Below are 14,320 nucleotides of genomic sequence, written 5' to 3'. Positions count from 1 at the left end.
TCGTTCCAGTCACTCGCTGGAAGATTTAAAGTAGCTTTAAGAATTGCCTTGAGAAACTCACTTCTCTTCTTTCCATTAGCACTCCTTTAAGATCTGAAGTTCGTGTAAGATTATGTACATGATGCAATAAATCTGTGTGGCTGCCCACTTCAGTTGCCTGGTATTCCCATCCTTACATTTCAAGAGTCTAATATTACTTCCCTTAGCACTATCACACTTCCCACAGAGGACAAAAACCTGCTTAGTTTGTGAAACCATTCATTTCTAATTCCTCTTTAGCTGCCGCCAGTAAAACGTCAGGAGTGAAAATGTTAATGATTGGTCCTTTTAAATAATAGAAGGAAACTGTTGTGGCATCCCATTTTGAAAGTAATTTTTCAGTTCTTCCAGTTCTTGTCACGTGTAACTACCTCTAGTCTTGCTTGGCTGCATTCAGTAACAACAGTTAGTTCAATTTCAGCCTGATAGCACAGTCCCTGTTTCACACTATCCTCACTCCTACACTCAGCTCCCAGAAAGTCACCCTGAAGGTGCCTACAGATTTCTCTCTCAGAAGTATTTCTCTTCAGAGGAAATAGCTGTTTGAAGAGATGGTTTGGTGTCACTCATGGCTTCTGTGTTGCTGATCCTTTGTGGTACCAATGGAAGGAGCTGATATCCTCCTGAAACAGAAAGACACCCTGGAAGTCTGTGAGGGTGTATGACTATGTAGTATTTGTTGCCAGATACCTAAGTGCAAGCAGTCAAGCTGAGGAGTTATCAGTCATAGATTCATTTAGTTACAACTGAATGGACATGAAATGGATTCTGTCTGTTGGGGGAAAATACCCTAGGTACTGGAAAACAAGATGCTGGAAGCCCGATTTAAAATTAAGTCAAAAGGAAAACCTGAGGCTTAGTATTGTTTCATAGATACTTTGTTAAACTAGAAATTTCCAAAGGAGCCTGAAGTTACCTGATTTTTTGCAAGGCTATATATTTTCCAAATTGAACAAGTATAGCAATCCTTCCAAACATATTCAACTTCATTGTCCCAAACGCCAACCCTGGGCCATAGATCACCACAGATGTCATCTTACTACATTTAAAATTGGAGTAAATATCCTTCTATGGTTACAGATAAATAAATTATCTTAAGGAAGAACATTACGAGAAAACCGGTGGTGAACATAATTATTTTATTAATATAAAAATATGAAGATATACTGAAGGGATTTCTTGTCACTGTTTTAAATAATCCACTTTGCATTCAAATTTAGTAATTAAACTCAGGTATTTCAAGCCACATTAGAAACATGTTGCAGAAGATGGTGGTTTAGTCTAGATGTTAGATGGCTCTACTATAGCCTGAAGTAATAACTTAAGCTATCGTACTTTTCAAATTCTGATTGGTAAGTCAGTTTGGGTGTTTGTGTCAAACATAATGTCATTTTGTGCTTATACAGGATTACTGAACTTGATTAAAATTGGCACTCAGGCTTCGGGAATAGGATAATATTGGAGTCTGCTAATAGTACATAATCACCACATTCTTAGTTGTAGATGTTCTGTGCCTGGATGATTTTTCTAATATTTATTTAAAATTATTTTGCATCAATGTGACTTTGTTTAAATACAGTTTATTTTGCTCATCAGTTTTTTGCTGGAATTCATCATTCCGGTAAAGTCTTTATTGTCTTGCTATTAAAAAACGCTATGATGTACAATTTTTAGGTTGTGAATGTGGATATGCCCATTACAGACGATTCGGAGCTCCAGAAGTACTCAAAGGTATGACTTACACGATGGTTTCCTTCATGGTATATGTTGGCAGAGTAATCCCAGGAGGGCATGACACAATTCCAGATTTATGTGTTTCGGAAATTTAGTGGCTTTGTGGCTCTATCTTACTTTTCCAAAAAAAGGTTGCCAGTATCCTGTTTAGCTTCTGGACTAGTCCAATACCTTTTTGTAGCATGGGCAAATGAACCTTTTAACACCACCACCACTCCACCCAGAAAAAAAAAAACCCAACACGCAAACCATGCATATAAGCCTCAAATTTTGGGGTACTTAATTGCATTGAAATTCAGTTGTTGAAAGCCACTACAGAAAGGAGCAGAGGTTGAAACTCTTCTGAACAATGTCGTCATCCTGCAGAGGAGTTTGCCATTGTGATCCTGGCTCAGGGAGAGGGAGGTCCATTTAATCAAAATGGTCAGAGCTGAAATTAATTTCAATCTTCCGACACTTCCGAGAGATTTTCAAGATATGTATGTTAATATTGTGCAAAAGGGGTTTGTGGAGGTGATGTGTTTATATACTTGTGGGGATGTCTCAGTGAAGAAAGGCCATAAACTCATAATCAGACATGGATGTGAGGGAATGCTGAGGATCAATGGATTGCTCCTTTTACTTGAATATCCAGAATTAATTGGGAACCAGAAGGACAGTCAGTGTTTCAACTTGCGTAATAAAAAGCCATAAAATGGCCAAACCGAAGGAGCAGATAGTGCTTATCATCTCTTCTCCCCAGGTTGCCATGATTTCTCCTGTCTTGTCTGGATAGCGTATCAGTTCTATGGTAGTCTTCCTAATATTAGCAGACCTAAGACACTAATGGTTGGAGGCTCCCTAGAGAAAAATTCTAAATTAAGGAGGCTGACTGGGAAAAGGCTAACACAAAATCTGTGATTTCACCTTGCAGAAACAAGGATGCCAGTATTATTAGCTGTTTGCAGAGGACGCTTCATGGATATTTTTCCTACATCAAAGTAGTGTAGCTCCTAAAGGAGTAAGACAGCTGATCTTGTGATGAGTTTTTATGGTGATTATGGAATTTCTTTCAGTTTTGGGTAGGATAGGTTTTAGATGGTACTCTTCTTTGCATATTTTCCAATATGGTAACCTTATTTAAGAATACAGTTCAAATTTCCTTTTCCCCCAAAGGGCAGATTGGTTGTTTTTATTTGTGCAAACAGTTTGTGTAGAGAAATTATGGACACTTGTGCTGTAACACAGATGATGTCAGTATGAAGACTTAATCATCTTACCGTGTGCTTAGTTTAATTTGGTGAGCTATTGTATTCTAAATGTGTTTATATTGTGGTAGATAAAGACATATACTTTCTCAGCCCTACTTTCCTTTTGGCAGCTATTACCCATCCACACATTGAGATTAGGAGTTGAGCTTGACACGTTTGATGGACATCATTATATATCATCAATTGCTTCAGATGGTCCAGCTGCAACACTTGGTCTTCTGCAACTGGAGGATGAACTTCTGGAGGTAAAAAAAACCCACACCCCACCCACCCACCCCCAAAATAGAACTGATATATTTCAAGTTTGCTTAGCATTCTTAAAAATGCTTGTATTAAATTCTAGTTTGGCTGCTGTGTGTGCAATAGTAGTATTCAAGGGTTGGTTGTGGAAGCAGTTAGAGTAGTGCTTTGGAAGTCACATTCATTTTCTTCACTGTTTCATTCCTCCTTCATGGACAAAATGTCAAATTCTTGTGACCTCTTAGTGACTTCATGGGGTTTTTTTCTGAAATGTTTTAACATGAGTATCAAGAGTTATAAGGGCAGAGATAATATTTGTGTTGAATGTATTTGTATCTGTAGTCCTTTACCTCAGTCTTTTGAGCAATTCGGCATTAGCTTTTGTGGTGGATAATCTTTCTTAATATTTGTCACTCCTAAAAAATTTACAACAGTCTCAGGAATAGTGGTTCCTGTTACGCATTATAACTTGCTTGTTGAGTGTTGAAAGATATTTGTGTGTGTGAGCTAGTACATCAGTTTGTTTAAATATTTATAAAGAGGTATTGGGGCAGCTTTGCAGTTAGCGGAATCAGACCAGACCTATTTGCTCAGGAAAAGTATTTATTTGATAGTATTCAAATAATACCTGGAGGGTGTGTGGGGTGGGTGTGTGTGTATGTATGTATATCTACTAGTATCTCAGCCTGCAAGTGAAAAGACATTAATTTCCTATTGAATACCTGCTCTTTGTGGAATATTTTGAATTTGAACCTTTTTTTAGTGGATGCAAAGAACATTTAATTGACATCAATGGGAACAAAATTAGGCCTTCTGAAATTTGTTACGTGTACAGCTCTCTTGCTTTTACTTGTTGTTCACTCTTTAACATCAAAAATTCATACTGATATCACTAAGACCTAAAACATTTTCTTCAGTTATTGCTTAATGGAGGAAATCTTGATTCCTAAAGGAAGGGATTAATGGAATGCTGTAAGTGTTGTTTAAATTCCTTGGCCACTAAACAAAATATTGTATACAAAAAGCAATAATTCAGTGCTGTAGCGTAACTTAGGAAACTTTAATTGTATATATTTAACAGTTTTACTTATTACTGTGAACTTACAGTTAAGTTCACAGATATGTCCAGACCTAGTGAGCATGAATTTTTTTCTACTCTGTAGCTGGAAAAAAAAAAAAAAAACAGCAAAATAAAAATGCGCTTCAGGGCTAAAGCTATATATGCCAGGTTTAGCCCAGAGTATGTTTTTGCAGCCAAGTTATAAATCCCCTTAAGTAGGGGTTTGCAATGGAAAAAGTGACAGCCCCATTCCCCAAACAAGCAGCTCTACCTGGGCCTGATACAGTTGGGATTAAAATGTGATCAGCAAGGAATGTTTTTTAATATATAGTGAGGTTGAATGTTGATTATTTTTAATGATGTGTTTGAATTACGATAGAAAGCATGGTATTTCCCCCCCCTCCCCCCCAATTTTAGCTAATTTCATTGTGTTCCTTTTTAGGAGTAAATTGCTTCCTTGTGTCCTTCTAGTTTTGTTAAAAAAATTCACTCTTTCCTATTTGATGGCACGACTAACTAGAGTGGTGTGGGGAATGAATGGGGTGTTGGGCACCTTGCGTGTTTAGAGGCTGATTTCTGGCAGCTGCAAGAGGAGAAATGGGAGTCCCCAAGTCTGCTTGGGAGTGCGCGGCAGCTCTTCTCCATCAATCACAGTACACTGAGAAGTGCTGGTAACTTTCCACCACACTGCCGCTCTCAATGCATTAAAAAATCCTTACGCGTAGATACTTCTGCTTAAATAATTAACTAATGGATTAGCCTGATAGCTCAGCAGTTGCTGTAATTCTTACAGAAAAAACCCATAGCAGTTCGTCTTACCACATCGGAGGCCAGTTACACCACTCTGAATTTTTCTCCTTGGCTGGCTTATAGTGTGAGAGGAACTCTCTGTTTCCCAGCAGCATAAGCTATATTTACACTGCAAAAAGCACAAAGGAAAAAGTGGGGAAAAATAGAGGTGATCAGGAAGAAAATGGTGGCTAAAGTGAGATTGCTGTGTAGTCTTGCACAAGATTGAGTCCTTCTAAAGAACAACGAGATCCGGGAAGTATATGGAGAGGCTTTACCTCAAGTACACACGTACAGAGGTGTGTACTGGTATGTTGTATGTTTATGTGCTATATTTTCTAGGATCAAATGTGGGTGCATCTACATTAGCATTGCAGCTTGGGTATGGAGTGAAGTATTGAAGAGAATCTTCAATTATCCCCACTTACTGTGCTTTGGTTCATGTTGTGGAGTGGACTTGGATGATGTGCACTGGATTCCTAAATCAGTGGTTGCACTGCCGTGACTTTGGACATTTGGTCATGAAAGCAGACTTGAGGTAGCCTGAAAGAAATCCCTGAAACACAAGAGGTGTTGGGATTGAGTCCATAGCGCTAATCGGGTTAAACCCTTGCTCTTTTGGGGCTGCACTGCTCGTCAACATAGATGATGTTCACATCTATGACACCTACTGACGTTCTGCTTTCCTCATATTTAAGGGTACCACTATGGTGCAAATAGATGTACCCTCATGATATTGCAGGTTATAAAATACATAAAAGAGGATGAATCACTGTAGTTTTTATTTTCCTGAGGAAGTACAACTGCAGTATTCCATTTTTAAAGCAGCATTATTATCTATCTGTCTGTCTGTCTATCTATCTATGCCTTCTTTTAAGTCTGTGGTTTAAAACATCCCTTAACAATGGCCTTATGGTCTTCTGTTCTCACTCAGGATCTAAAGCTTATGGGATCGTAAGCTTTGACCCTTGTCAGGGTTTTCTGATTAATTGCTTACTGTAATTGGTTTCTTTTTCACTATATAAACATTCTTGCATGTTTTCTGTAGGATCTATTTTAGTTTAAACCATTTTGTTCATTTTAAACAACTCACAAGGTTGTGCTAGTTCTGACTTCAGGTTTTTGATTAGAGCTCAAAATCTGTGTTTTCTTAAAATATTTTGGAAAATCAATTTTTTATCTTTTTAAATTCAAACACATAAGCCTAATGCTAAAAAAAAAATTCCCAACAAAGAAACAGTTGAGAATGAAAGGATGCTAGGAAAGATTTAGGCTAGGAAAAGTAGTGAGCAGAAAACAGATTAGAGGAAGCTGAAGAGAGCAGAGACATGATGTAGCAGTCAGTAGTCACAAGAACTTGCAGATGAAGCTTAAGTCTTACAATAATGCATGTATACTTTAGAAGCGTACATTAATAAAACTATGCAAGCTTTGCCAGAATCCCTCGGTGAAATTAGACTTTCACATTCAGCTGGGGAAAGACATGTACACAAAAAAATTAATAAAAGAATCTGGTTGATATCCTTTTAATTATCTTAGTGTGGATGTGTGTTTCCCCTTCTGTGTAGGTAAATGGAGTTCAACTATATGGAAAATCACGCCGTGAGGCAATCACTTTTCTAAAAGAAGTACCACCCCCATTTACACTGGTTTGCTGTCGGCGACTTTTTGATGATGGCAGTGAGTCTCTTGTGGATGAACCCACCGTGGGAGTTTCCCCTCCAGAACAAAAGGTAGACTTCTCATGTCATTCAGTTGTGTAAAAGGACAGTAACTTTTTGAAAAAGTGCATATATTTCTGAGAAAGTGATTTAGCTTTCTAAAGACAGTGTTTCTGTTTTTTGATCCAGACCATTTTTCAGTCTTAAATATAATTTCCTAAAATATATAGTTATACGTGGCAGTTTTGTATTAAATTGTCATATAAAGCTGCCTTTGCCATTCACTTTGGGCTCATAAAGGACAGCTGGTGTTTCAGTGAAAGATAGTTCATGTTTGCAACACTGGTACTTTTACTACAGTTTATACAGGTCGGTCATGAGAAACTTCATTGTACTATAAATACAAGGTACGTAAATCACCGAGCTAGCACGCTAACTATGTACATCCCATTCATCATTCATACACTTAATAGGTGAGTGAGAGCTCTGAATTATACTAAATCCCATCCTTGCCAGTATTAGCTGATTACTTCCATGTTCTGAGTAGGTTTATATAGAACTGGAAAAAAATGAAACTTAATGTTTCTTTCCATTGCAGAAGCTTTAAAGTCTCAAACTAAAGCTTGACACTTGTAATGGTTGTTCCTATTTATAAAAAGTATTTACACCTTGATTTCTCATCTTTTCTTATATTTTTCTGCTCTAATTTCCTCTAAGGTGGAGAGTTAAACAAGAAATATGGATGTTTCATGGAAGAATAAGGTGTACAGTATTATGCTTTTTTGTAAAAGGCCCTTTCTGTTGCAGTAGAACTTGTTCTACTGTGTTTTTTGATGTTGCATTTTACTGAACATTTTCCATGTGCATCCTGTCAGTTGCACATCTTTGCCATAAGGTGATATTGAGTGAACAGAGTTTGCCTTCTCCTTAGAGCAATCTCGCAATATTTCTGCTTTCTTTTGTTGAAAGTATCAAGAAAGAATGTGTGAAAGAAAAACTTCTTCCTTTTGCCTCATGGCAGTGTTCTGTGTAATAGGCATATTTGTTCAAAGAAATAAAGTTAAATCAGTGTGAAGTTAATGGTACAAGATTTTAATATTTTTCTTGGGACATCATACATCGATATTTTATAAAGATTGTATTGATAAAATAGCAGTAATGTTAACACATGCATTTTGAGTTAGACAACAAAAGATGCCTTTTTGGAAGATTTATTTATGAAGCTGTCCTTACCCAACAAAATTGGGTAACTATACCTGTTTCTTTTATACCTTAGCACAAAAATTGTGAAAGAAACTGCTTTTTCAAATTAGATACTATTTGTATAGTTACAATATAAGAATTTTTTGTTTGCACATTTAATGCCACAAGTATCAGATGTGCCTGATTGTCTGGTCTTTCTATTCGCTGTCTGTGGTTAAATCTTTTATGCGAAGATCTTTATTTTTCCTTTATGCATCTAATGGGACAGCTGAAGTTCATCAACATGTAACAGGTTAGTAATATTATAACAACGAATCTGACTAATGCATGGGTATTTATATGCCAGGTTTGGCTCCAATGCTCAAAATATGTAGGCATAGTCCCAGGGGAGTATCCAAGGCAGCAAGCTGGAGAAAACTGGATGCATAATGTTCAATGACGTTGTAATTCCATAAAAGGTCATGTTTTAGGGCATGTACGAGCCATTAATAATCAAAATATTGAAGGAATAGTGTTTGTAAAGAACTGAGAGAATAGTATTTGAACTAGAGCTTTTATTTTTCAGGTGAAACCCGAGGAAGACATTAATGCTGAGGAGGAAGAAGGAGAATTAGCATTATGGTCTCCTGATGTGAAGGTTATTGAACTGGAGAAAGACAGAAATGGTTTAGGATTCAGCATTTTGGACTATCAGGTATACTTTTCTGTATAACTAAATACTAAAAATTCCTTTGATCCTTTGTCTTGTATGGTGCCTTAAAATGTTCTGTGATGTTGATTAGTGGACTTGTGCCTAGAAACGGTGTAGGGAAAAGTAATTTATTTTGAGGCCAACTCTATAAAGTATAGCGTAGCGCTTGTTCTAAACAGGGCTGATTATCGGACGTGATAAAGTGCAAAATCTTTAATCAAACTCCACCTCATAACTCTGAGTTTAATGGCTAAATGTTGGGGGGAGGTTGGTTTTTGTTTTATTTTGTTTTAACTTGGAATGACTTTTCAACTATGAGAGTGGCAAGCAAACTTTCTTAGGTAGTGCAACATAATTTCCTATGTACCAAATTTAATGAGTCTTTTGCTTTTTCTCCCCTCACTGCCCCAAATCACCTTTCATTTATAAATGGAGTATAGACCTGTGCTGGTTTGCGATCTGTGGTCCCACCCAAGTCATGGAAAGATTCACTCAAGCTTTGAATCAAGTCATGAAAAGTAGATTTTCCAGAGGTAGCTTTACCAGGACTGTCCTTCACATTCAAAAGGGAACATCAGGGCTGACAGGTGAATTGGTGTTGCAAACTTAAGTTTCTGTAAACACAAATTTGCTTTAATACGTTTATTTAATTTATTAGTATCAGAATAGAGATTGAAGAACCTAATTAATAATTTTTCAGTTACGCTTCTCTGCTTAAACTATTAAACCAGTATGCCAGAGATACAGGTAGAATTTTCAGGGCAGGGGGGAAGTTGACTTTCAGAAGTCATTCATAGATTAAAACTTGATTTCTCCAAGAAGAACCATTTTGGGGTAGATATATACTTAATTGTTAAACTTCCTAGAAATCAACAGCCAAATCTTTAATTGGGGAAAAATTCTACTAAAATTAATTAATTCTTCTTTCAAAAATATTGCCTTCAATTAAATCTATAGAAACTGTCAAAACCTGTAGTCAGAATGAAATGTTCTTCATGTTTCTAGTCAACGTGATATATTTTTAAACCTCTAGACATCATATTTATAAGGAAATAAAATAGCTGGATTGCTTTTCATAATAATATACACATCACATCTGAATACTGCCTAAACATTGTAGTTTAATAAAATGTGTTCAATTGTTGTGCATAAATGTCAAGTGATATAAAAGTCACTTTTTAATACAATAAGGCATGAATTGGGAATGAATTAGAATAAAAAATATTTGAAGTATTATGCAAAACCATTAATTCTATATTTTACCAGTGTGATTTAAGATTACTGAAAATAGATCCTGTTAGTCATTTTCGCTGACACATGTTGTGTTGCAGTGCCAGCTTTACTGTAGAGTTGCTAGGAGTCTTTACAGAGCAGTAATACACAGATTTGCTTTTAAGTTCTCATATAATCAGAATTAATGAAGGCTTTAATAACAGGCTTTTTATTTACTTATTCGCAGATGCAAATACATGAGCAATGTTGTGGTACTTTCAGCTAAATTTAAATACATTCTAATCAATTCTAAATGAGTGGTAAACCACTTAATCTCAGATCTTTATAATTTCAAGATATTTATGTATAAAGTATGCTCTTTTGTTTGGGATTTGCCTCTTAGATCTTTTACACTTTTCATCATCTGCAGATTAATTTTTATATAGAGATATCTATGACTGTGTGTGTGTTTATGTAAATACATCCATTACATTCTTGAGTGCAGGGCAAAGAAAATAAATAATTGTCCATGCTAGATTGGAGGCGGGGAAAAATAAAGTATGTGGTTCCTGGGAGACTGTTCAGAATTCTTAAAGCAGATTTGCTGAGAAGCACAAAATTACAGTGAAGTGTTTAATTGTGGCTTAAAGGACCTGGAGACCTAACTCTGTTTTCTACACTTCTTTTTGCAATTTTACCCTTCTTTAAAAAATAAAAGTGGTTTTTTTTTTTGGCACATACTCTTCGTTTTGCAAGAAAAGATTCAAGCCTTATAATGGCAAATGACACTACTTGTACTATATATCCACTGTTGATTTTGCTCTTTTTGAGTAATCATATGATTTTTTTTTTAAGATTTTTTTTTTGTTTTTTAAATGAAGGTGGCTATTCACATGGCCTAGCTTCATGGATCAGTGCATCAGTGAGAGACCAAACTTTCTAGGCTCCCATTAGTGTTGATGGAGGTAGGGTGGGGAGGAGAATACTTTTTAAGAGGTGATTCTGGGCAGAGGGCCTATTCGTGGTGCTCATAATTACACACATAAGGACTGATTCTCTCTATCCGTTAGAGAAGTTTAAGGAAACTTTGGTGTTAGGTACCCAACCTGGAGGTGATGTGACTGTATTCTGGGTTTTTAAGATCAAATTATTTCTGTAGCTGTGGTTGAAATGGCACTTCAGAAATATCGGTAGGACTTCAGAAAGATCAGTACGAATAATGAAGTAACATTACAGGAAAAAAATGGTGATGTACTATTATTCCATCTTACTTTCCCCTCACATCAAGGTATGATAACATCTTTGAAATGCTACTGCAGTACCAGTGTATACCAGCCTATTTCAGTCGCTTCTTGTAGAGAGACTGGTGACTGTTATCTGCAGTATTTAAGAACCCCTGAAATCCTGCTCATACAGGCGTGTTCATTTATGATAGTGAGCGGTGCCAGATGCGCTGCAGAAGTGGAAGAATGCTAAGCAATTAGAGACCAGGCTGCTTACAGTGCTGTGGAAGTTTCTTCCTAGTGCTTTCCATTCATGTTCGGTATTTGTTTTGAAGCACAAGGCTTTTTACCTTTCCATCTTAATTTTGATTGTAGAATTAGATGTGGTGCTGAATACTCTCATGGTATACAATTTATAGTATTTGTCATTTTGTTTTCTCAAAACTGACTACATACTTGGCATAAAGGATATTGTGCCTCAGTTGTCTAAAATGCTGTGCTTCACAAGTCACGCTCTGAAAAACAGTATCAATAAAAACTCTTTGTGAGGTAGAATAGGAATCTGAGTACGTAGAAAACTGAATGCTGAGATCGAGAAATTATTACTCTGGTATATTAATTTTTAATGGGCTGTCTTTCTAATAATGTTTCATTTATCAAATAAATGATAAGCATATCCCAAGTGACTTGCAGGATATTCCCAGAAATGTACAAGCATAATTCCAATGCCTATATATTTTAATGAACTAATTACAAATTAATTATACCAATTATGCATAATCAATAGTATTTCTACTTTGTCCTGTGTTTTCTTTTGTCTGTCTGTAGGGATTTAAATGCTTAAACCAGAGCTGCCTGCTTTTTTTAATAAGGTCCTCTTGGAAGGCCTGTACACATGTTCCTAAAACTTTGGGATACCATTAGAGAAATAAAGTAGACTTACCCTCTTTGCTGTAAGAGGACTGTATTTATATAGGATATTGTTCAGCTTCCCATGATCGCTATGTATAAAAAAACTCTTTTTTCCCCTTTGCTGAATGTCCTAATTTGTAATTATGTGGTAATAGGATAGGAAATCTAAAATCTTTGAGACTGCTGCTCTGCTAGTGAGGTCAATACTTGGTGAGAGGGGAGGTGAATGGGGAGGCTGATCCTGTGTATTCTTGAAATGATCAGTTTCACTGGAATTTTTTTTTATCCCAGTGTCATGGCTTATTTAAATAAGAAACATTGAAGAGGTCGTAAAATGAAATCTTTGTGTATTTTTCTCTTGTCACCACTGTGTTGGGATCTTGTCAAAGCTCCTAGGCTAGCCATTGCTTTTTCTTGATAATGCTTAGATGAAAAGCCTGCAGGAGAGGCAGCAGCAGCAATGCCGATAGGCTCTGTGTGCGGTGTGCTTTCTTCAGCTGATAACACATTGTGCTCAGAAGAGACCTGAGGAGCAGCGTTGCATTGCTGGTGATTCTACCTTGAACAGGGACCCTGCCCCCCTTTTGGCCATTAAAAAGGTGTGCTGTTCAGTCTTCTGGCCAACTTCTCCGTGAAGTAATATACTCTACCTCCCTTGATTTCCTTGTAATTTCACTTGGAGAAGTTGCTCTCTCTTTCACCTCTTAACTAACTTTTATGTAGTGTTGCTGGCACAGTTAGCGGCAAGTATGTTTTGATGGTGAATGAGGGACCCAGTACACTGTTTGTAGAGTGTTTTGGGATCATCTGTGATGCAAGGGGCTATGGTAAGCGTATTTATTGGTCTTTGTCAATAGATGTGAAAGTATCTAGCTTAACAGTAACTTTGTCTAGCCTGAAGCTAAACCTCCTATCCAGCAAGTCAAGAGCTAAGCCATTGTTACTGAGGCCAATCCTTTATCTTAGAAAGAAATTAAAATGGAAGAGGGCATAGTATATCATTAGGTTAAAATAGAGGAGAAATGCTGTATAAAAGTGAGAGTGATCCCAGGGCATTACAGCAAGAGGAAAGAAAAATCACACAAGATGAAGACTTCTAGAGAAAAAGAAGAGATCACAATAGTACAAAAGGTACTCTGAGTGGCCCTGAAATGGTGTTTACCAAAGACAGATTCTGTCCGTAATGTTTTACAGAAATATTGGAAAAAGCACAGGTAGCTGAATTGCAGATTTCTTGAGGCAGTATTGACCAGAAGGTAACTTGAATGGTCTGATGAGCTTTTATCAAATTAAAGAAAAAGCTGAATGGACTTTATGTGGAGCTTAATTTACCATGCTTTGAAGTCAGAGTATTTTAAAGCAGCTGTTTTAAAGTGAGTGAAACTGGAGGGGGTGAGGGTTGGAATAGAGAGGGTTGACATTTTACATAGCTCTTAGGCATGCCTGTGAGATGCTGTTTCTCTCCATCTGTGCTTGAAGGTAAGTCCCGAGTGCCCGGCTGCTTTTGCACAGTACCCAGCTGCCCTATAGACCTGTCGGGCTGTAGGAGCTCACAGGCTCACCTGTTCCAGGTGGTCCGTGCTGATGTGTAAATATCTACCCATCCATGGAAGCAGTAACAGGCATATCGGCACTGTGTGATCGTCATGTTAGCCAGACCTGAAACAGCACAAAGTGTGCCTGCCTTCACCAGCCTGGGCCAGTGCTAAGGGGTTCTTACTGTAGTCTAGCAATAGGGGCTTCACAGCTGCCTTATTCCTGGACATATCTTCATTATCATTAGCAGTTTTTTCTTACTGTTGAAGTCTCTTTTTTGCTGCACATTCAGCAGGTTATGTTTTGTCCTTCTCCCAGGGAGCATGGGAAACAATTGTTTTCTTTTTTATAACAGAATCGCTGCATAGTCATTCACGGCAGGAAGTGAAGCAATTTAAGTGTCTCCAAATACCTTTCCTCTTTTCTTTATGCCCCAAACAAACAGGCTCCAGATGTAGAGTTACAAAAAAGCAAACTGACTACTTATTTGTAGAAGGTGGTATTCAACTAGATTATTTTTTTTTCTTTTTTGGACTGTTCAACAGTGAGATGTGGGCTGGAATGCTTTGACATGTTGCTGGCTAAACGTTTGCCCTCTTGTGATAATTTGAGCTTTGCCTGTCTTGTGATAAGTTTGTTATGAACAAAGAAGCATATTCACGTCCTTGTTAAGCACATTTTCACCTGATCATGTGATGGAAACCTGTGGCTTACTGGCAAAAGCTGCACAGCTGTATTAAAAAGCAGTTTTACAATGGCTATCAGCTTGG

The 14,320-nt window shown here is 37.1% G+C and overlaps 1 protein-coding gene across 1 annotated transcript in view; it reads left to right on the top strand.

The window, feature by feature from the left end:
* Positions 1 to 14,320, top strand: part of PATJ (PATJ crumbs cell polarity complex component) — a 159,897-nt gene that overhangs the window by 33,449 nt on the left and 112,128 nt on the right. Inside the window, exons 15-18 of the mRNA XM_082314335.1 lie at positions 1,714 to 1,770; positions 3,134 to 3,268; positions 6,681 to 6,845; positions 8,542 to 8,670. Of these exons, the coding sequence (XP_082170461.1) occupies positions 1,714 to 1,770; positions 3,134 to 3,268; positions 6,681 to 6,845; positions 8,542 to 8,670 (486 nt within the window). The remainder of the gene's footprint in view (positions 1 to 1,713; positions 1,771 to 3,133; positions 3,269 to 6,680; positions 6,846 to 8,541; positions 8,671 to 14,320) is intronic.

This window comes from Platalea leucorodia (assembly GCF_965183815.1).
Source record: "Platalea leucorodia genome assembly, chromosome: 5".
In the NCBI taxonomy this organism is placed as follows: domain Eukaryota; kingdom Metazoa; phylum Chordata; class Aves; order Pelecaniformes; family Threskiornithidae; genus Platalea; species Platalea leucorodia.
The sequence above is the reverse complement of the archived record's forward strand: the minus strand, read 5'-3'. Positions and strand labels throughout refer to the sequence as shown.